At 42.5% G+C, this 22,251-nt stretch overlaps 1 protein-coding gene and 2 pseudogenes across 1 annotated transcript; 1 reads left to right on the top strand and 2 right to left on the bottom strand.

Annotated features, from left to right (window-relative positions):
• LOC117482487 overlaps positions 1 to 1,733 on the top strand; it is a 36,998-nt pseudogene extending 35,265 nt beyond the window's left edge.
• A 1,436-nt stretch (positions 1,734 to 3,169) lies between these two features.
• Positions 3,170 to 7,755, bottom strand: LOC117482486 (nuclear GTPase SLIP-GC-like). Its single transcript, XM_034130571.1, has 9 exons — positions 7,734 to 7,755; positions 6,119 to 6,252; positions 5,864 to 6,039; positions 5,369 to 5,462; positions 4,954 to 5,062; positions 4,486 to 4,654; positions 4,244 to 4,398; positions 3,986 to 4,105; positions 3,170 to 3,586 (listed from the first exon to the last, which is right to left on the bottom strand). The coding sequence occupies exons 1-6, from the start codon at positions 7,753 to 7,755 to the stop codon at positions 4,650 to 4,652; spliced, it is 540 nt and encodes a 179-aa protein (XP_033986462.1). The 3' UTR covers positions 3,170 to 3,586; positions 3,986 to 4,105; positions 4,244 to 4,398; positions 4,486 to 4,649.
• A 7,824-nt stretch (positions 7,756 to 15,579) lies between these two features.
• LOC117482489 lies at positions 15,580 to 21,720 on the bottom strand (annotated as a pseudogene).
• Positions 21,721 to 22,251: the final 531 nt, after the last annotated feature.

Raw genomic sequence — 22,251 nt, 5'->3', positions numbered from 1 at the left:
CCAGGGAAAAACACAGCAACCTCCAGCATCGGCAATCTCGGTAGGACCTCCAAAATGTTGTGGCGATCCAAGTACTCACACAACATGAAAGAATGAAACAGAGAGGAATCAATGAAACACAAACACAGAAATAGTTGAGATTAATCATTATTATTTAGTTGCGCACCACTAAACAATAATGGGGAAACATTACCTTGCTTCAAGAGCAACCAATCGCAGAAATGGTCCCGCGAATATTCAGAAACACAATGCACTTATAGGTTTCCTAAATGACACACGAACATGTTCCCTAATCATGTTTAACGCACACACATTGTCAGTTCTCCTAAACTTGAACGCACCAACATCAGAGCAACATGTAAGTTCCAGATGTCAAAAGGTCATTATCTCATGAAGTCTTTAGGAGCCTTGCAGGATATGAATTATCCAATTAACAAACTATATATATCGTCTGCACATGAGCGCACATACATTTCTTTACATTAACTAACACACCAACATCCTTATCGTTTCTTAGCTAATGCATGCTGTAATGAACCACTAACTAACAAGACTTTAACTGTATTATATCTGAGGAAGACCTCTCTTGGAGTTCCTCTGACCTTTGCCAATTTACTTAACATGGGTACATCTGCTGTTAATTGCAAAGACCATTGATAATTAGCAAAGAGACTCATAGGCCTCTTCCAATATCTGGAAACTGTAATTAAATCATAGTTATATTGAGAAGGTCCAAGACTTGACATAACAGTTTCCTGGTGTTCCACAGCTTCGGAGGGGGCACCGGCTCTGGTTTCACCTCCCTGCTGATGGAGCGTCTGTCCGTCGACTACGGCAAGAAGTCCAAACTGGAGTTCTCCGTCTACCCAGCTCCCCAGGTGTCCACCGCTGTGGTGGAGCCCTACAACGCCATCGTGACCACCCACACCACCCTGGAGCACTCTGACTGTGCCTTCATGGTTGATAATGAGGCTATTTATGATATCTGCCGTAGAAACCTTGATATCGAGCGTCCCTCTTACACAAACCTGAACAGGTTGATGAGTCAACTTGTGTCCTCCATCACTGCCTCCCTTCGTTTTGATGGTGCCCTCAATGTTGATCTGACAGAGTTCCAGACCAACTTGGTGCCCTATCCCCGTATCCACTTCCCTCTGGCCACCTATGCCCCTGTTATTTCTGCAGAGAAAGCTTACCATGAGCAGCTCTCAGTGGCAGAAATCACTAATTCCTGCTTGGAGCCAGCCAATCAGTTGGTGAAATGCGACCCACGCCACGGTAAATACATGGCCTGCTGCCTTTTGTATCGTGGTGATGTCGTTCCCAAAGACGTGAACGCTGCCATTGCCACCATCAAAACCAAGCGCTCCATCCAGTTTGTGGACTGGTGCCCCACTGGTTTCAAGGTGGGCATCAACTACCAGCCGCCCACTGTAGTTCCTGGTGGAGACCTGGCCAAGGTCCAGAGGGCTGTGTGCATGCTGAGCAACACCACTGCTATTGCAGAGGCCTGGGCTCGGCTGGACCACAAGTTTGATCTGATGTACGCTAAGCGTGCCTTTGTGCACTGGTATGTGGGTGAGGGTATGGAGGAGGGAGAGTTCTCTGAGGCCAGGGAGGACATGGCCGCTCTGGAGAAAGATTACGAGGAGGTTGGAGCTGATAGCCTGGGAGATGAGGATGAGGAAGGAGTATTAGAAAGCTTTATTGATCTCTGATCCATGCTGTTTTATTAATGTCAAGAAAATAAAGTTGTTCATTGACTGAACCTGAACCTATGCTTTCCTCTCGTCAATGAATACACTGTTAAACATGACCTATCTGCCTAGATGGGTTGTATGTATTCACTTGCTCAGTTCAATCAAAAATGTTTTCACACAGATGCTATTGCTCAATTCAGTCACTTGGAGGCAGTGGTGTTTAACATGTATATATCTGTTCTCTGAACACACCAGGCATGGCAATCTAGTTAAATGCTAGATTAATTACTACATGATTTCTCAACATCAGATGATTCAAGAGTACCATTTGCATATCTTACATTGACTTATTTAAGATTGGATTTGTGCTTTACGTGAGAAGAACAGAGTCCTAACCCCGGCCTGATCTCAAATAGGGTGTGGTATTCACTCTGGCCCAAGGGAGGGATAGTAGTGAGGCGGGCGGGGGTGGGGCTCTCATGCTGGCAGACAGGTGGTGTTTCAAAAGACTTAGTTCTGCTGTTCCCAGACTGGAAAATGAATGAAACTGAAAGCAATACATTAGGAACCATGTAAAGCCAACATTGAAAAGGGCTACATAGTGTTGTAAGGAGATGAGTGTTTTCACAGGTGTTGTAAACGTTTTTTTATTTTCAGTTCTGTAATCATTCACCATGTTCGGTTACAAATAAATGCTTTTTCTTGACATTAAGCAGATATTTAATGTCATTAAAACAGAAAAACAAAATGGATTCTACAATACAAAAACATACACAGCTCTCATTTAAAACCCAACAGGAACATACAGTACTGTGACTCTCATAAGCTTCCTATTGCCCCCTTTTCTACAGCTCCCAAACCAAAGCAGCAAATTGACAATAATGCATATAAATCCCAGTGAAAAGAGAAAGTTCCACAGTGTAGTACACCACAGTCTCAAATGCAATTAGCTGAAATGTAACTGGACCTGCTTTGGAGTCTGAAGAGACAGAGCAGCAGCAAGATGAAAACAAAAAGACTGGCTTAATGTTGGATTGCAGTTTTCTGTTGAAACTTGCAGATATTAAAACAATAACACCAGTAATCTTCACACGTCTGCTGCAGTGTCTCAATCAAGTTTAAGGCACAGTGGAGAGAATATTCAGTTTGTATGTTATTAACTTTCCAATAAACAACAAAGAACTGCATCATCATCTGGGCCTTCGGTCAGTTCATTGTAGAAGTTCTTCACCATCTCAAGCTCAGCACTTACATCTAAAAACCCAAAACATATTGTTTCAAACAAGTGGATTCATTTAATACACTAATGGAAATGTATTTTAAATGAGGATGAAATGTACAGTATTGTTTGTGATGTGTCTCCTTCACCTGGGATGGAGACACCAATTGTTTTGAGTGACAGCTGGATTGATTCCTGCATCGTGCTCTCCACTTTCTCCAGGATCTCCCACTAAATCAGCATTGAAATATTGATCACTGAACACTGACATGTGTGCACATGTATGTTTGTGTTGCAGTGTTCCTAGTTTCATTTGACTGCAGGAGGAAATATCAAATGTGACAAAGCATCAGGTCTCTCAGCTGTTTCATCATGGCGTCTTCAGCCTTATCAAACATGACGTCTTTTGAACCATGAACGTGCATTTCAATCGTTCCCCTCATGTTTTTCAGCGTGCCTTCTCCTTTCATTTCTTTTGCTCCTACATCAAACAGAAACATGTTGACATCAAAATGTGTAGAGGTGTATTTCTATGTCTGTAGTGATCTTCTGTCTTCCTGTCAGAGCATTCTTTCATGGTCTCCTCCATTGTTGTTGTCAGGCTGCTGGAGATCCTTCTCTTACGCTCACGGAGGAGTTTCTTGAGGTTTGTTTTCATCTTTTCTTCCTTAGAGAGAGAATGTGAAGCAAATATCAACATCTTTGAAAAAGAACATGTTGCAGACTATGCTCATCTTTCCCTTGATTCTTTGTTCCAGATTGTACCTGGAAAAGCAGTACATGATTCAAAGTGATAGCACGTGTTCACCAGCAGGGGGTGCACTTTGCCCAATATCAGAATATTCTATTGTCATCTTGAGAGTTTCCTCATGAACTGGGACAGGGTCCGCTTTACAGCTGCAGGTCATTCTTCAAAGCCATCTCCAGCTCATATTGAGTTATTCCAGTACAATGTATATGAATATGCTGACTGATCAATATGTATTCTATTGATCACCCTTCCACTACAGTCTCCCTGGCCTGGACAAACATGTTTGATCATTGACTAATGAATAGGGTCTTTGACCTCTTGAGAAATGTCAGCTGCAGTTTGACATTTCCGCACTCCTTCTTCCTCATCTCCTCCTCTGTGCCAAGTGGAAATGTATTGATGACCCCGTTGAATGGTTCTCTTTCTCCTTCATTTCTAAAACGTATGAACACAAAGAAATGCTTACATTCAGAAGGCCTTACCACATTTGTATTTCAATAATGTATTTCAATGTATTGTAAAACACAATTGATCCAACACAGGGTTTGATGTGTTTAGTAAGTCATTTCTTACGGGAAGGTCTTCTTCAATTCCTCCTCAATGCTGTCAGTCAAACATGAAGTTAGCTTCATGTTGATGTTTCTTCATTCCCCTTCTCTTGGTTTGTGGATGCCACCATTCTCAACTCCACACTTCAGTGACCTGTGAAGTGCACCACCTTTCTTTGTCTGAAACAACACAGAATGTTGGAAGAGACAGATCCATATTTTGTGCTAAATGAGTCGTTTTGATTTAATTCCAACTGAAATACTTACAGGATAAAGGACCGACTTTAAGACTTCTTCACATGAACTCTTTGATGTTTTAACCCCCCCACTGAGACATCTTTCAAAAGCCATAAGGGTCCATGGGTTCCCTGACTTGATCAAGTTCATGACTCAGCTTCTCTTCAAGTCCTATGGACACAGCCGTCTTTATGTCAGCCTGAAACCATACACAACACATTCATTAGTTAAAGCAATACAACCATCATTCAATATGGGGCTTTGTGTTTCAAGCAAAAAATACAAAAGCTTTGAGTAAACTGTAGCAATGCATCCTCTCTGAAGCAACACACACTCAGCTCATCCAATACCTTGTTGGCTCCACGGGTAACATCACATGTGAACAGTCTTTCTTTGACTTTACCATTTGTACACAACATGTTAGTGTATGCAGCTTACTTCTTTTCTATGAATGTTATTATTTCTGTCAATATGAAAGACAGTGAAAGATGTTGTTACTTGATGTTCCTCTCTCTCTGCTGCTGGCTGCCTGAATCAGAGAGAGAACCCCCAGAGCTCCAGACACATAGTTCCATGTCTGCCAGTCGTTGAGATCTTGCAGGAATTCCTGTAAAAAATGTAACATACTTAATTACATTCTTGACTTTACATGTTATACTCAATTAGTATCTCTACATATTTATTAGAAGAGATCAAAGCATTTTCATTTAGTCATTCCTGGCTCACTGATGGAGAATTGAATCACATGTGTCATCTGGATCCAGACGTTTCTTTTTCATCAACTCTTTGGAGCTCACTGTGAAAACTTTGAAACATTCCTCACTGAATTGTTTCAACAACAAAAGAGTTTCAATATCAAAGCAGGTTTGCAGTTTGGGACAATATTTGTGTTTTTGTATTCAATATAACTCACCTTAACGTCTTTTAGTTTGCTGAATTCTGCCTTCACGTCTATCTTGGCTTGCTCGTTTTGTTTTAGTATCAGAGCACGAACATCAGCTGCTGACCTATAGGAAAAGATTTGTATTTGAAGAATGACATGAACTGCATATATATTCCAGGATATGATATCACTACGCATCTCCATCTTGCTTTCAATGACCAATGATCACATAGCTTCATCCAGCATCACTAAGTGTTTGTGAAGCAACAACATTAGGACAGAAATAAATGGCTGAGATGATGAGGAATCAATGCAGGCATTTTAGAAACACGGATACTGTTATGATCATGGATACCCTGGTTGATCCTGTTTCAAGTGAACATTATATCCCTGAATACCATCCAAACCAGGATACTAATGTGCCTGTAAACGTAATCAATGTTTCCATGGTTTCTCCTCTTGGCCATCAGTGTCTAAATTGGATGGTACATTTAACTGTGTACTTTTGCATCTTAAACCACTTACTGATCATCTGAACCTCCAAGACTATCAGACTTGGTGCAGATCAAATGAATCTGCTGACACTCGCGACCATTTCCCATGAGGCTGCAGGATTCTTCCAGGATCTCCCAGGATTCTTTTTCAGAAGCTGCTCGATTGATCTCAGCCACAATCCACACAGTAGAACAACTTCCAACAACCTGGAGGGGAATACAGAAAATAATAACGGTTACGTTGTCAGTGTTCCACAATAATCAGCATTGCGTGTGGATAAATCACCTTTTTCCACATTGTGTCTCTGGTCTTGTTACGGTCCCGGTTTCCAGGAAGATCCACAAGTGTGACGTGCTGGAGAAGACCCTTCTTCGGCCCCCTGACAGTCACACACTTCACCAGTGGCCAATAGCACTTCTCTGTGGATGTTTAAAGGCACACATGAGAAGCCACACAGGAAAGGAAAAATAGATCTGTATCCTGATGACCTGATGCCGTTACATGTAATACGTTACTCCCTAAGCCTGTTTTCACCCACCTGCAACCGATTCGCTAATAATCACAAATGTTCATTTCTTCGACCCCTTGACTCGACTATTTCTTGTTTAATAATCGTTACATCTCCTCACGACCAAGTTCCCTTGTCCTGCCCAGAAATCAGATTTTTCTTAAAATATATTGTATTTATTTTCATGACAACCTTCAGAACTTTCTTCATAGATCTGACATTTAAGTAAGAACTCTGATTTATTACTCAAAAGAAAAAATCTGTTTTGGTCAGATCCAAAAAGTGAATCCACATGTCATCCTAATCCTCTTCTGTGTTTCAGAGTTCTGAGATTTGCATTACAATCAATTAAAACATGTATATATTCCTAGATCTCAGAGTAAAGTCAGAATTCAGAAAAGTTTCCTCTGAATAAAAGATCAAAATCATTTCAATTTAAAATAAAATGTCCCCATGTGGCCCTCATCCTCTTTCTGACCCTCTTTTTCCCACGCTCTCTAAAGTTGAACTGAATCAAAGAAGGATTTTCTACACGTCGTAGCGCCGCAGTCAACAACTATGTCTGATTATCTCAAAGTGTGTAGGGTCCTTTCATCCAAGGTTTTAGAGAGAAGTGCATTAAAGATAGTTCAGTGTGTAATGACTTTTAAACATATATCATTTGAAGGGTTTTCTTCTTAGATAGTGAAGTGAAACCTGCAAGACAAAAGTCAAGATGGCATGAATTGTGATGCGTTTGATTTCTTTTCTAAGAGCCTCAAACGCCTCTTCCCAAAAGGCTTTGTTAAAAAAAGGGAACATGTACAGTATAATATCGCTTATCATGTTTGAGTGATTAGTCTCAATGTTGGGACATAGCCACCAAAAGATAGGCTCTCAATGTTTCGAAATAATAATGATCCCTCCACCAAATGCAGATTCAAACTAAAGTAACAGGTTGGTTTTGAAAATGTAAGAAGTAGAAAGTACAGGATTTAGTGTTAAACATGTAAGGAGTTTCTCCTGTCAATCTGCTCTAAGACAATGAACGAATTACCCCCCGTTGCTAAGCAGAATCTTTTGATAACTAATGCTTAGTGGTCATGGAAGAAGCTTAAGACCAGATTTTAGACCCTAGCAAAGAGCAGGTATTATCACAATGATCTATTTGACAGTGGAAGACTTACAACATTTGAATTACCATTTACAAAATACAGACTTCTAAAAATATTTACAGGTCAGACATTATGTGTATAAAAAATCCAATTCATTGGAAATCTCAAGAGACTCTCACCTACTAAAGAGGTTTTTCCTGGATCACAAAGAACTAAAACACTTTATATCCAAATTCAACTCGGAAATGTTCAATCTAAATGCAGACCAACTTGGAGGGTTGAGAACATCTTGGTGTACTCTGCTTAACTGTGTGATGCATGATGGTATCTGGGTTCATATCTTGAAGCTACCTTCCAACATTTCAATTTGGAACAGATATAAAGAGTTATAATATTCTCCTTATATCTATAGTAAGTATAAGACGGGGACCTCACAGAATTGTCCAATATGTGAGACTCATGTAGGGACTAGGCTGCATTGCAATGAAGGAATGCAGCAAAACTCAAGTATTTTGGAGGGCAACATGTGCAAACATCACTACAGCAATCGGTCAACAGGTGTCAGTGGAACCTCTATTGTGTCTGCTTGGATATGGCCCTCGTCCTCTAAAACAGTGGTTCCCAACCTTTTTCAGTCAGGCCCCCCTTGGGTGATTGGAAATATTTTCGAGCCCCCCCTAACCCCGTTCCCACTTAGATTGTTAGAATTCATTGTATATAGTTTGTAAGAGTCGGGAGTCATCCGATATAATTCATTCCGAACTTAAATTACTCAGACCTCCTAATTGACCTAACCGAAGTTATTGAGTCTATGTAAGTTTACTGCTTGGCTCAGATCCACCAACGATCAGCAAGATCTCACCTCTATTAACTCCCCGAAGAACCAGGTTCAATTAACTGCTGTTTCAATTCAGACAACCCCCTAAATCTGTTTAAGCAATCCCGAAGGACTTTGATATCAGTAAATGAGGTGTGGCCCTACCTAAGTGTGAGTGTGGCAGGGTGCGATCTTACCTTTCAAGCAGGAGAGGAGAGCGCAGATGTCTTTTAAGTTGTCCCAATCCAAAAGGTGGGATCAGTTTATTTGAAGAAAAATAGGTCCAAACTAATACAGGGCTTTATCCTTCTCTCATTACAACATTATAATCATACTAAACCTATCATGCTGTGATCATGTTCTAATATGAAACTTTAATTCACAGTTTTACATTTATTACCAAAATTGTAACTTCAACTGCCCAATTCAGTTGTGACATTTAAAATCTCCCGATAGAATTTAGAGGCTTTTCCTCATAAAAGACCGTTGTTAATAAAAAGCACATTCAAACTTTCTTTCACCAAATCAGTTCACATCAATTCCATACCTTTTTTCCGACACAGATGGCGGGAACTAACATTCACAAACACATACCTATTTCCCAATCATGCTGGGGAAGTTTAACCTAGTTTTAGAGACAGGGTCAGAGAGGCAGGAAGGGAGTGGAGCCTGATGGGGACACTGAGAATAGAAGGTGAGAGGGTAAGAGCTACCAGGAAGGCCATTCTTAAGTATTTGAGTGAAACAGGATTGATTGGAATAATTTTAAACAACGTAAATACAGTGGTATAATTCCACATATGGTGATAGGATGATATGGTGATACACACTCTTGTACAGTAGGTGGCGGTATGCACCTTAAAGTTGTTTGCAATCAGAAGAAGAAGAAGAAGAAGAAGAAGAAGAAGAAGAAGAAGCTGGGTCCATGTGGCGTCTCGTCGCTACGGTTCTCTCTCTCTGTGTTCCTGAGAAAGTGTGTGTGAGCTCCAGCACTACTGGTCCATCATCTGTGTGTCTGGATAAACCTCCGAATGGACTCTGTGCTCTTTTTTCTGGAGCGTTTACCTCGGACTATAGGAGCTAGCTTAGCATGCTAGCTGGAAACACGTTAGCAACACTAGTCAGATTGAGAGTTTGATGGAGAGAGAAACGGTGTGTTTAACGGAGTCTGCAGGAAAAGGTGATCTAGGAAACATGAGTAAAGTCCAAATGCTCGAGGAGGAGCTGTCTCTTTCCAAAGAGGAGAACAAGAGACTCCAGAAACTACTGGACGCTGTTTTACAGCCTCAGCTTCGGATACACAGAGCAGGTATGTTCCCTTTACTCTCCATTAACACTTTAAACTCTTCAGTCGCACTTTATTATCACATTAATAACACTTTAGACCAGGGGTGTCAAACTCAAGGCCCGGGGGCCAAATCTGGCCCGCGACTTCATTTTATGTGGCCCCACAAGAGCTTGCAAAGAATATAATATGTTTATTATACGGTTACATGCTACTTTACAGAAGCACGTTGCCCATAAACGACATGTCCCACAATGCATCTCAAATTTGACTTTTTCTCAGAATTTGACTTTTTTTGTCCAAATATGCCTTTTCTCTTAGAATTAGCCTTTTTCTCATAAATAGATTTTTTTTTCAAAATGTCACTTCTCTTTTTCAAAATGTCACAATCAATGATTTTCCAGTGTTGTATCTTGTGATCAATAATTGTATGTCCACAACATAGGAGTAGATTTAACTGGTTTTACTTTGGTAACATGCTTCCGGGACTTCCTCGTGGGAACATGTACAACAGGCTCTTTTTAATACCAAGAGTGAGTTTGCCCCCTGCTGGACAAATGCAATAACATGTAATAATAACACAAGGTAAGATACCACATTTCCCCCCCTTTAAGCTAACAATACTTCCCGAAGGTGGGGGTATAACATACTCCCGTTACACAACATTTCGAGGTACTGGCATAAACCATTTCACTTTCAAAGATTAACACTCTAAACCTTTCCTTAAAGTGAGATCAGAGAACTATGCTGCTCTATTAATGGAACATCTCTTGATCTATTTAACAAAGTCTTTCAGGTATACAGGTGGCTGTCTCTCGCACTCTGATCGTCTCACCACGGGTGTAGCAGGCAAGTCCGGCGGGACCGGAGTACACAGAACCACTGGCTCACTTGCAGGAGGTCCTTCTTGCTCGATTGTCACTGGAACCACAGTGTCTCTGTTGGAGTCCAGCACCGGCTCTAAGGGCACGGTGTCTGTTAATCTGGCTCTTACTTGATCCACATGCCGCTTCACGACTTGACCACTTCCAATGATCACTGTATATGACCCTGGACCTGATGAGCTCTCGATGACCGCAGCGATCCATTTAGGTCCATAAGAGTAGTTTCTGATGAACACTTTATCCCCAGGTGAGAAACTTCTCAGTTTCCTGTTTGTGTCATGGGACTGTTTCTGTTTTAGTTGTTTTTTGCTGCACTCTTGTTTTCACATCTGGCAGGAGCAGAGGCCTGTACTACGAAGCCGGATTTTTGCTTAGCCGGCTGACTTCAGGGAAAACTCGGGCTTTCCGGTCCTACGACGCTGGTTCTCTTTTTAGCGGGCTAAATCTCCATGGTAACTTATGCTGAGCGGCTAACCTCCCCGGGAGGAGGTTAGGTTGCAGGCTAAGAGATTAACTCAGTGAAAGCACCGCCTGCTGACCAATCAGAGCTCCGTGTGTGCGGAGTTTAAAGCGATCAAGTCATATTATTGATAGAGGAAATACAGAAAAACTGCCGTTGCAGGAAAGACGGCCGGCAAAAATCAACTGACTGTGTGAACGTGAAAATTAATAGAATATCCCCTCCCATCTTCAGAGCAATCTGACTATTATAACATTAGCGTTAAGAAAGCTTACTTAAATATCTGCCACAACATAAGTAACCGGATCAGAGTAACATTAGGCCTATTTGAAACAATAGTAGGGGCTTTTACCAGCTCGCCAACTTACAGGCATCATAGCAGTATGAATAGCCTTAAAAACCCAACCCACTCTGCGGTAACGAGAGTCATGTATCTGAACCAAATGCCCTAAGTGAAGCCGTTAGTCTCATCTGACTGACCCAAGGGTTGGTGCTGGTGTGACAGGGAGGCTTCCAAGTGTTCATAGCAGATGTCATGCTTTCAGTTCATGGCTCAGTGGGGGGGAGCAGACCCATGTGAGACAGTATCAACGGCTGTAATGTTCAGTTTGAGGAGTGTCATTCTCTCTGGGAGCAGGAAATGGTGTCCATTCTCGGACCACACCATTAATGTCATGTAGAGCAGCCATAGCATCTCTGTGACTGCACTCAGCCGGACTGCAGCAGGGCAGAACTGGGTGACTTTTAGTGAAGCCGTCCATGGCCATAGACAACATGGAACCACGTACTAACAAAAGGGTCACAAGGTCATCAATGTCTCTCTTTACCTTTGGCCTAATTGTAAAACAAATTAGTGGAAGAAATGTGGAACACTAATCCATCATCATGTGAAATTTAGAGTTAATTTAAATAATTACTTATGGGTTGAAGTCAAATTAACATTAGAACTAAAGTCAGTCAAAATTGGACGTGCACGGATCAGAATCTAATCAATTCACCATTTTCCCAGCTCTGTAATGAAAAGGATATTAAGATTAGGTACATTACAGGAGTGATAAAACATCCAAACATGCACACGTATCTTATTCTAGTAGAGATTAGAGGACAGGTCTAATGTTTGTGAACAAAATGATCAAGTCAAAGTTATTTTATTTATTTTATCTTATGTACCACATTTAATTTAATAATTAATCTTAAATTACTAATAACTTTAAAGAAGGCAACAATTTACAATGTGGATAAGGTGACTACTTATCCAAAGTGTGTGGGTGTGTGAACAGCTTGTCTGCCCAAGGTTAAAACATTTGGGACAGCAGTGAGAATGTTATGAGAAACAATTTGTTGCTTAGACTGAACTCGAAAGAAGCTGAGATTAGAACATTTTAAATAAATCAAAACACTTGTACATTAATTAAATACATTTGACATTTAGCTTGAGCTGGGTTCAATACTTTCTTTATGGTATTTAAATTGGGCTCAAGTAGAACCTTTACATGGATTTGGCTTGCAACACAAAGTGATACCGATCTCTGTCTGTTATGATTTGAAAGTCTCATGATTTAAAGTGTAGGGCTGTGAAGGAGAGGCCCTTGGAAAACATCTACTTTTTTTAACTGTAATTACTTATTGTAAAGAGATTGCAACATTATACTTTTTAAAGAATTGCTCAATTAATTTAACACATTTATTATGCACACTGTAATGAAAACGTCAACAAATATATTGATCCTGGCTTAACCAGCGACCTTTACTCTTTTGTTCATAAGCTCGGTTTCAGAAAACTTGTCAGTAGTTTAACAACTATTATAATTGTAGTAATGTCTATGGAGACCAATTGGTTGATACGAGAAATCATTTGAAGCAGTTTAATAAAGAATGTTAAACTATATTTAAAACTGTAATTAAACTTCAACTTATATTAATTATCTGAATCCAGTGGCCAGTTGGAACAGATAATCAACAAAGTTTCCATTTTGCAGCAACAGCGCAAAATGTTTCAACAATAATTTGTATTATGTCTGAGTCTAGTTCTGTCTTATCAGCTTTGTTTCGGAATGTGTTCAATACATTACGTTTTTTTTCATTATTACCATACAATACATAGATTTAAGAATAAATGAAACAAATAATACAACATTGACCTAAAACAGCAGACAGATTTTGCCCCCCTGACCTCCTCAGGCAGGTCTTTACGACCAGCAGTGATGCCTCTGAGGGTCTCAGGGTGCAGGACGGGGCATAGGGTTTATAAAAGGTCACAAACATATCTTAACATACCAGCAATACAATTTAAGAATGTATTCTTAAAGTAATATAATCTTCTCTTCTTCTTACACCTACAGCGCACACCCTGAACAGTGTGCTTCTTGTTTACATGTTCCTCTGCACACTCAGATGCAGGACATACAAACACTCTTTTGCTATTTATTTTCATTTTGCAGCACATCTATACTACCAGAATTTTGCAAAACACTATATATTATTTATTTTTCTCAAGTCATTTACTTTTGGTGAGTTAACTAAAGCTTAGTTTATTTTACCCTGGCTATGGACTGATTCATTATTAGTTGTTACAAAACATGCACAAGACGGCGGTTAGTACAAGAAAAACCACACTGCAATTAGACGAACAAACATGAACTCATAATAAACACCAGCGCGACAGCAAAGTTCATCCAGCTCAATTTAGTCCGGATTAAAGAGGTTTCAGAGGGTGTATACAAGTCCTAGATCGGTGCCTGAAGACCGTCCAAGAGCAATAACTAGCTTATCCTCTTGCGACCCCACTATCCCTGTTCTAGTGGTGCTATGCCCCCCCGATCAGGAGCACATAGACTTTTTTCTCCTCTACCCTTTCTATCCGAAACTACACAGTTAACTGTAGTCCTACTCGACCAGCCTATACACACGCCATCATGTTCATCCCAACGATGAAACACAGTTTTGTTCTACACTTGCATGCAACTGCCCACCCGTGATCAATTAGCCTATAAACCGTCTCGTTTTTACTAGAGACGGCGGTGGTGTGAGTTAAAGCTATAGACAAAAGCTGTGATTTTCTCCCTCTGAGTTCACTTCACCAGCTCATGCAGATACGGGGAGGTATTTTACACACATCCCCCGGAGCCGCAGCTGGAGCCGTGTTTTTTTTAGAGGCGCTGGGGGTAATATCTCTGGCTGCTTGTGTTAACTGCTAGTGTTGGCCGCTGAAACCCCCGGAATCTCTGCGATTTGTTCACTACAAATCTCTATTTTGATTTCACACAGAAGTTCCACTTTACTGCTGCCCTCATTAAGGTCTTTTTAAACATCTCCGTGTATGCCTGCACGGCACATACGTCCCGAGCAGCACACACGGAGGGAACCAGCCAAGACAGAGTCCCTGGATGATCCCCTGGGGTTACTAGCCCCAAATGTTCATTAACCAAAACGAAACGCAGCCGCTTAGCTTCACAGATAATTTTAGGATACCGTCAATCACAGATTCTGGTAAGGCAATGTCCAAATGTAGATTTGAAATCACACTTACCAGTTTCTGAAGATCTGTTGGTATCCTGCCGACAACGCCAATTTGTGGACGAAACTTCTGTGTAGCAATGCATGGAGTCACCGACTCAGGAAGGAGACACGGTGAGAGTTGGAGCTTTGATGTCAAACACTGATGGGTTTATTCAGAGTATTCGGCCGGAGGATTCACATCACAAATCAAAGAGTCAGAGGTTCTGACTACACGGTAGAGTTGCCACGTCAATTCTGAAGAGTCTCTCTCTATGCTAGACCTTTTAACTGGTTCACAGAGAATCAATATCTCTGAAGGAGTAGACTAAACAGCTGGGAACACTGAGCCACCTGCGTCCGACACTCATGGCCTCAAAGATTTCACATCTTAGAGTCCACAAACACCGATAAGGAAGTGCCTCAGCGTTCTCACAACAATTACCATTCGTGCCAGACAAGTTGACCGGTCACAAACTGGTGACAACAACACATATGGCACCAATGCCTTTCCTTAAAGGAGATAACAGACGTCAGAGTAGATCATAAAACGTCACAGAGCAAAAGGTTAGATATCTAGAAGAATTATTCCTTAACATTAAGTACAGTCCGCGGCACTGTGAGTGCAGATGTCGATGTGTCCCATTATCATTCATATCATATCACATCATAATGTATCATATATTTCCTTATCTGAGTCAGCTTCTTGAGCCGTATCTGGCCGTGCAACACACAGTGTCACATACTGTATGCAGAAGTATTATTTTAAGCAACACATTAAGTTGACAAAACACTCAAGTCAAATGTAATTAAAGTCAGATCCACTCGTGTCTTATACGGGGCAGTGATATCATAAACCTGTTAATGTACGCATTCCAACGCTTTTTCTTTTACCAGCTGTATTCACCTTGCAGGTGCAGCTATGTGGCTTTGATCCTGGATAAAGTGTTTAAGTCATGGATGTTTAAAGTTTAACTTCTTCATATTTGACTAATATTAAAGTTCAATTTTCATTCAGGAAGTATGACGCTGCGCTGTCAGTACGCTTGTCCATGTTTGAGATTGGTCGAATGGTCCAAATACCACCCCTTTCATGTGAACGCGCACCTAACTAGATAGGACACGGCTGGCTTGAGCGATCCACTTGATAACCAGCGTCGTAGTACAGTTTAGCGAGAGTGCGTATGTTTTGGATTGGGCCAACCGGCTAACTCAAACATATCCAGGTTAGGAAAATCCGGCTTCGTAGTACAGGCCTCAGGTCTAATGCAGATCTGAGTCTCCTTGACATCATCAACTCTGCAGGCGACACGCCTGTGGTCGCGTGAGGTGTGATGCGGTAACTGAACAGAAACCTTGACAGTCTAGTTTGCAATGTTTCACCTTTCATCTTTTTCATCCCCCCTTTGAATGTTTGGACCGCCCTCTCTGCCAGCCCATTAGAAGACGGGTGAAATGGTGCTGACCTCACATGGCGGATGCCATTTTGTTTCATGAAAGTCTCAAATTCAGCACTTGTAAAACAGGTTCCGTTGTCTGACACCAACATTTTGGCAGTCCAAAAACACTGAAACTCTGACGCAGCTTTTCAATGGTCACCTGTGATGTAGCTGACTTCACTGGATAAATATCCATCCATTTTGAGTGAGCATCCACTATCAGTAGAAACGTCTCTCCCAGGAAAGGGCCTGCATAGTCCACATGAATTCTCGTCCAGGGAGACTCCGGCCACTCCCAGGGATGTAATGGTGCTGATGGTGGTGACTTGTGGTGCTTTTGGCACTCCTCACAAGACTGCACTTCCTTTTCTACATCCTGGTCCATCCCCGGCCACCATACATAAGATCTAGCCAGACCTTTCATCTTTGACATGCCGGAATGTGTTTGGTGCAGTACTTTCAATATCTTTTCCCTGCCTTTGTTTGGTACGATGACTCTGGCTCCCCAGAGCACGCAGCCATCCCTCACACTCAGTTCTTCTCTCCTCTGATGATACGGCTTGAGAGGAGCCTCAGTCACTGAAGGCCATCCCGACAGGACATAACCATGAACTTGAGACAATATTACATCCTTAGCTGTCCAGTGTTTTATTTTGGCTGTGTCCACGAGTGTGTCATCCAGAAGATCAATCATGAGCACTTGTTCTGCGGTCTCACTCTCTCGCACATCTTCCGACAGCGGCAGTCTGCTTAATGCGTCCGCATTAGCGTTGTTCTTTCCTGGTTTGTACACAATGTGATACTCATAGGCACTCGGGTGCACTGCCCATCTCTGAACTCTAGGGGAACCCATCTGTGGAATGGGTTTCTTTTCGTTGAAGAGAGAGATCAGTGGCCTGTGATCTGTATAGATGGTGAAAGTTCGACCATACAAGTACTTGTGGAATTTCTTGATTGCAAATATAATATAACTGCTAAGCCTTCTTTGTCTAGCTGTGAGTAATTCTTTTCAGCAGGCGCTAGGGTACGCGACATGAACCCCAAAGGACGTTCAGTTCCATCATCCATTACGTGTGATAAAACAGCGCCCACCCCGTAAGGTGACGCATCACATGACATAATTAACTCTCGGTCAGCAGAGTAATGCACCAACACTTCTGCTGAGTTTAACAGGGCCTTTGATTTTTTAAAAGCCTCTTCCTGTTTCTTTTGCCATCACACATCTTGTCGCAGGAGCTCACGCAGTGGTGCCAATAGTGTAGCTAAGTTTGGCAGAAATGTGTTATAGTAATTTAGCAAACCTAAGTAGGACTTGAGTTCAGTAACATTTGTGGGGTTGGGAGCCTCCATGATGGCTTTGACTTTCTTTTCCACAGGGTGAAGTCCCTGTGCGTCCACTCGATGTCCCAGATATTCCACTTCCTCTTCCAGGAAAGTGCACTTGCTCCTTCTCAGACGCAATCCTGCCTCCTCCAGCTTTGCCAACACTGTCTCGAGGTTCTGCAGATGGTCTTCCTCATCCACACCGCTCACCAGGATGTCATCTAAATACACTGCCACAAAAGGAATGCCTCGCAGGAGACCTTCCATTGTCCTCTGAAATATAGCTGGGGCTGATGCTACTCCAAAAGGCAGTCTGTTGTATGTGAATAAGCCTCTGTGCGTGTTCACTGTTAAGTATTTCTTTGATTCATCATCCATGAGTATTTGCTGGTATGCATGACTCATGTCCAACTTTGTGAACTGTTTTCCTCCTGTCAGTGCTGCAAACAGATCTTCCATTCGGGGTATGGGGTATTGTTCAAGTGAGGAAACTGTATTTACAGTGAGCTTGTAGTCTCCACATAGCCTTATTGTCCCAACAGGCTTCAGTATTGGAACCACTGGTGCTGCCCATTCTGCATGTTTAACAGGTGAGATTACTCCTTCTTTCAACAATCTGTCTATTTCTTCATCTACTTTGGTGCGCATGGCGTACGGGACAGACCTCGGACGGAAGAAACGAGGGACTGCATCAGCCTTTACATGGATGGTAGCTTTCATACCTTTCAGTGTGCCAAGCTCCTCTTTGAAGACATTTTCATGTTTGCTCAGTACTTGCTGCAGCGATTTGTCCTCTGTCTTCAGGTGTTTCAGGACTCGGGATTTCAAGGTTCTTTATTGTCAATCTGACATAGTTACAGAGTAATTATGTAGTTGAAAATCTTATGTCACAGGCTTCTCCAACAATGCAACATAACATAATAACAATAAGAGCATGAGCAATACAAAAATAATAATAGTTATAAAATGAAATAAAGTTATGATGTGGAATAGTGCAATAGAGTCTATATACAAGTTATTGGAATGATTTATATATATTAGGTATTAGATACATACTACTGAGTAGCAGATGAATGTTTGATGTTGTTTCAACAGTTCAATTTTTTAACAGTCTCACTGCCCGCGGGAAGAAACTGTCTCCGAATCTTCTTGTCCTTGCTAGGATGCTGCGGTAACGTCTGCCAGACGGCAACAGAAAGAACAGTTTGTGGCTGGGGTGATGGGGGTCTTTGATAATCCGTAGTGATTTCTTCCTGAGCCGCTGGGAGTAAAGGTCCTCCATGGATGGCAGCTCCGTCCTGGTGATGTGCTGTGCAGTTTTCACCACCCTCTGTAAAGCCTTACGATCGAGGTCGGTGCAGCTGCCGTACCAGGCCGTCATGCTGCCAGTCAGGATACTCTCTATCGTGCACCTGTAGAAGTTGCAGAGTATCCTGGAATCCATTTTGAACCTCCTCAACCTGCGGAGGAAGAAGAGCCGCTGTCGAGCTTTCTTGGTGATGGTGGTGGTGTGAAGAGACCATGTCAGGTCCTCAGTGATGTGGACCCCAAGGAACCTGAAGCTTTTGACTCTCTCCACCGTAGTCCCATTGATGGCGATGGGGGCGTGTCCCTCTCCCTGCTGCTTCCTGTAGTCCACAATCAGCTCCTTTGTTTTGCTGATGTTGAGATGGAGGTTGTTATCCTGGCACCAAGATGTCAGGTTTTCGACCTCCTCTCTGTACGCCGTCTCGTCATCGTCTGTGATCTGGCCGATGACGGTCGTGTCATGAGCAAACTTCACGATGGTGTTGGAGCTGTGTGTGGCCACGCAGTCGTGGGTGAACAGGGAGTAGAGGAGAGGGCTGAGCACGCAGCCTTGAGGGGCACCGGTGTTTAGAATCAGGGTGGAGGATGTGATGTTTCCCACCCGCACTGCCTGGGGTCTGCCCGTCAGGAAGTTCAGGATCCAGTCACAGAGGGCGCTGTTGAGCCCGAGGTCTCTGAGCTTGATGGCCAGCTTGGAGGGCACAATGGTATTGAATGCTGAACTGTAGTCAATGAACAGCATTCTCACATATGTGTTCCTGTTCTTCGGGTCCAGGTGTGAGAGGGCAGTGTGGAGGGTGAGGGCTATGGCGTCGTCAGTGGACCTGTTTGCTCTGTAGGCAAACTGCAGGGGGTCCAGAGAGTCAGGGAGGGAGGAGGTGATGAATAATTTGACTAACCGCTCAAAGCACTTCATTATGGTGGAGGTGAGTGCTACTGGGCGGTAGTCGTTGGGGCAGGTGATGATTGTCTTTTTGGGGACAGGAACGATGGTGGAGTGTTTAAGACATGTGGGGACTACAGACTGCAGCAGGGACCTGTTGAAGATGTCTGTGAACACCTCTGCCAGCTGAACTGCACACACCCTGAGAACACGGCCAGGGATGCCATCAGGTCCAGGAGCCTTGTGTGGGTTAACCCTTTTAAAGGATTTACACACATCTGCCCTATTTAAAACAAAAGGGCAGTGTAGCTCCTGGTCCCTCTGTACCTCCACAGCCTGGCTGCTCTCAAAGCGTGCAAAAAAACTGTTCAGCTCATCTGGGAGAGATGCGCACGCAGACACTCCCGCAGCACCCCCCGCTGCTCCTTTGTAGTCAGTCATTGTCCTTAGTCCCGCCCACATATTCCTAGTGTTACAGCCTTTGAAGTCAGATTCCACCTTTTCTTTGTACTGTCTCTTTGCATTTTTAATTGCTCTCCGGAGATCATACCTAGACTTCCTGTACTCCTCCAAATCTCCCGCTGTGTGCGCGATAGTGCGCGCTCTCAGCTTGCAGCGCACATCGGAGTTTACCCATGGCTTTTGATTTGGGAATGTCCGTACAGAAACCTTCGGTACCACGTCATCGATGCATTTCCCAATGTAGCAGATGACAGTGTCCGTGTGTGTGTTGATGTTATTGTCCTCAAACACACTCCAATCCGTGGATGCAAAGCAATCCTGCAGTGCCTCATCTGACTCCTCGCTCCATCGTTGTACTGTTCTTGTAATCGGTCTTGTAATCGGTCTTGTTCTTGTAATCGGTCTGATTTGTGTCTGAGCTTGATTTCTTTCCAACTCCGATGTATTTCCTCCAGCCAGCCTCTTCCCAGCAGGCTGGGGCCGTCCCCTTTAACCACAATGAGGGGCAAGTACCGCCTTTGATGTTTGTATTTCACTTTAACAAGGGCAGCTCCGACCACATTAACAGGGTCACCTGTATAAGACTCGATGTGGATTTTGGTTGGTCTCAAACATGGACGTTTTGTGTCTTTCCATAGTCTTTGAAATGTCTGTTCATTCATTATTGTGAGACTACAGCCAGTGTCTATCTCAAAGTTAACAAACTTACTATCCAGCTTCACTTCAACCATGTATGGGTCTACTCGTCTCAGGTGCACTTCACTCATGCGTCCCAATCTGAACCTCATCTTATTCAGTAAGAATGTATCTTCTTCTGAGCTATCACTTTGGCTCCGTTGCTCTTGTACTTTATGAGAACGGTGATATGTGGTTTGCCTCCTTTCTCTCTTTGGGTCTGCATTTTTGTTGCTGTTTCCATTCTGTGTAGATCTACTACGACAAGCTCTGGCAATGTGTCCTATTTTACCACATGCATGACATGTCTCTTGTTTAAACTTACAGTCTGCTGCTTCATGCTGGGTTCCCTTGCATCTGTAACACTCTTTGGTAGGTTCTCTGTGTGCATAAGCCTCCTGTGGCTTTTTATCCATTTTGAAGCATTTAGCTGTGGCCCCTTGGCTTTGTATCTCCTGTGCATTTTTATTTGCAGTCTCTGACGCCACAGCAATTGATAATGCTGTTTCAAATGTTAAATCCGCTTCTGATAAGAGTCGTCTCTGAATCCGTTCTTCATGTATTCCACAGACGATCCTGTCTCTCAACCTCTGCTGCAAAGTGTTACCATAGTTGCAATCCTGCGCTAACCGACGCAGCTCAGCCACGTATTCCATTACTGACTCATTGGGCTCACGGTTGCGGGAGTCAAACTTGTACCTTTGCACAATTTCACTAGGCTTTGGGTCAAAGTGATTTTTTAGCAGCTCCACAAGTTGTGTGTAAGTCTTATCCTTGGGCTTATCCGGACTGAGGAGGTTTTTCATAAGGCTGTATGTTGATGATCCCACAACACTTATTAATATGGCTCTTTGTCTGTCTCCATTTTCAATTTCATTAGCCTCAAAAAACTGTTCCAATACCTCACAGTATTCTTCCCACTTCTGACTTTTTGCATCAAAAGGTGCCAGCGTGCCAATCATTGCCATTGTGTGTCAATGAATCCTCTCCTCCACCCGCAGACTTTGCTAATAATTTGAGCTAGCTGCCGCTAACGACCCAAACCTGCATGTAAGGTGCTAACCAGTCCGTTCGGCATGTCCTCTTTGATCCCGTATTGATCCTTGTCTTAATCCTCGTCGCCAATAATATGTTGTATCTTGTGATCAATAATTGTATGTCCACAACATAGGAGTAGATTTAACTGGTTTTACTCATGGATGTATAATAAGAACTGGATACAGCGTGGGAGGCGGGGCCTCATTCATTCCTATGAGAGTTGCTCATTCGCGCATGATGATAAAATGGCCCAACTTTTGAGAGAGCGAAACGTCACAGATTACCCGGCATGCCTGAGAAGTACCCGTATGTGCGCTCATAGCGCATGCGCAACTTTAAACATGCCCCCCAAAATGCTCGTTCACATCAAGCACGTCAATTTGCGTACACGTAACAGCACCGCACGTTCATGACAGCATGGTAATGGTTTGTTATTATGATAGATTTGATATTAACGAGGCGGCAGTTAGCAGCTAGCGGTTAGCTAGTAATTATGCTAATTTACACATCAATCGTTATGTACTTTTATATTACGCTGTAACAGGATCTAGTGATATCCAAGCAACAGAGCTTCATTTAGCATGAAATAATTATTGCACTGTATATATATATATATATATATATATATATATATATACAGTGCAGTAAGCTTCTTAGTGCAATAAGAAGCTACAGGGACGTTAATCTACGTCGGTAATATTAACTTTATTTAATACAACATTTACGGTACAAGATTTAATCATACAG

The sequence above is a fragment of the Trematomus bernacchii genome, unplaced genomic scaffold, assembly GCF_902827165.1.
Source record: "Trematomus bernacchii unplaced genomic scaffold, fTreBer1.1, whole genome shotgun sequence".
NCBI lineage: Eukaryota > Metazoa > Chordata > Actinopteri > Perciformes > Nototheniidae > Trematomus > Trematomus bernacchii.
Note: the sequence above shows the minus strand (reverse complement) of the source record. Positions and strands in the feature narration are given on the sequence as shown.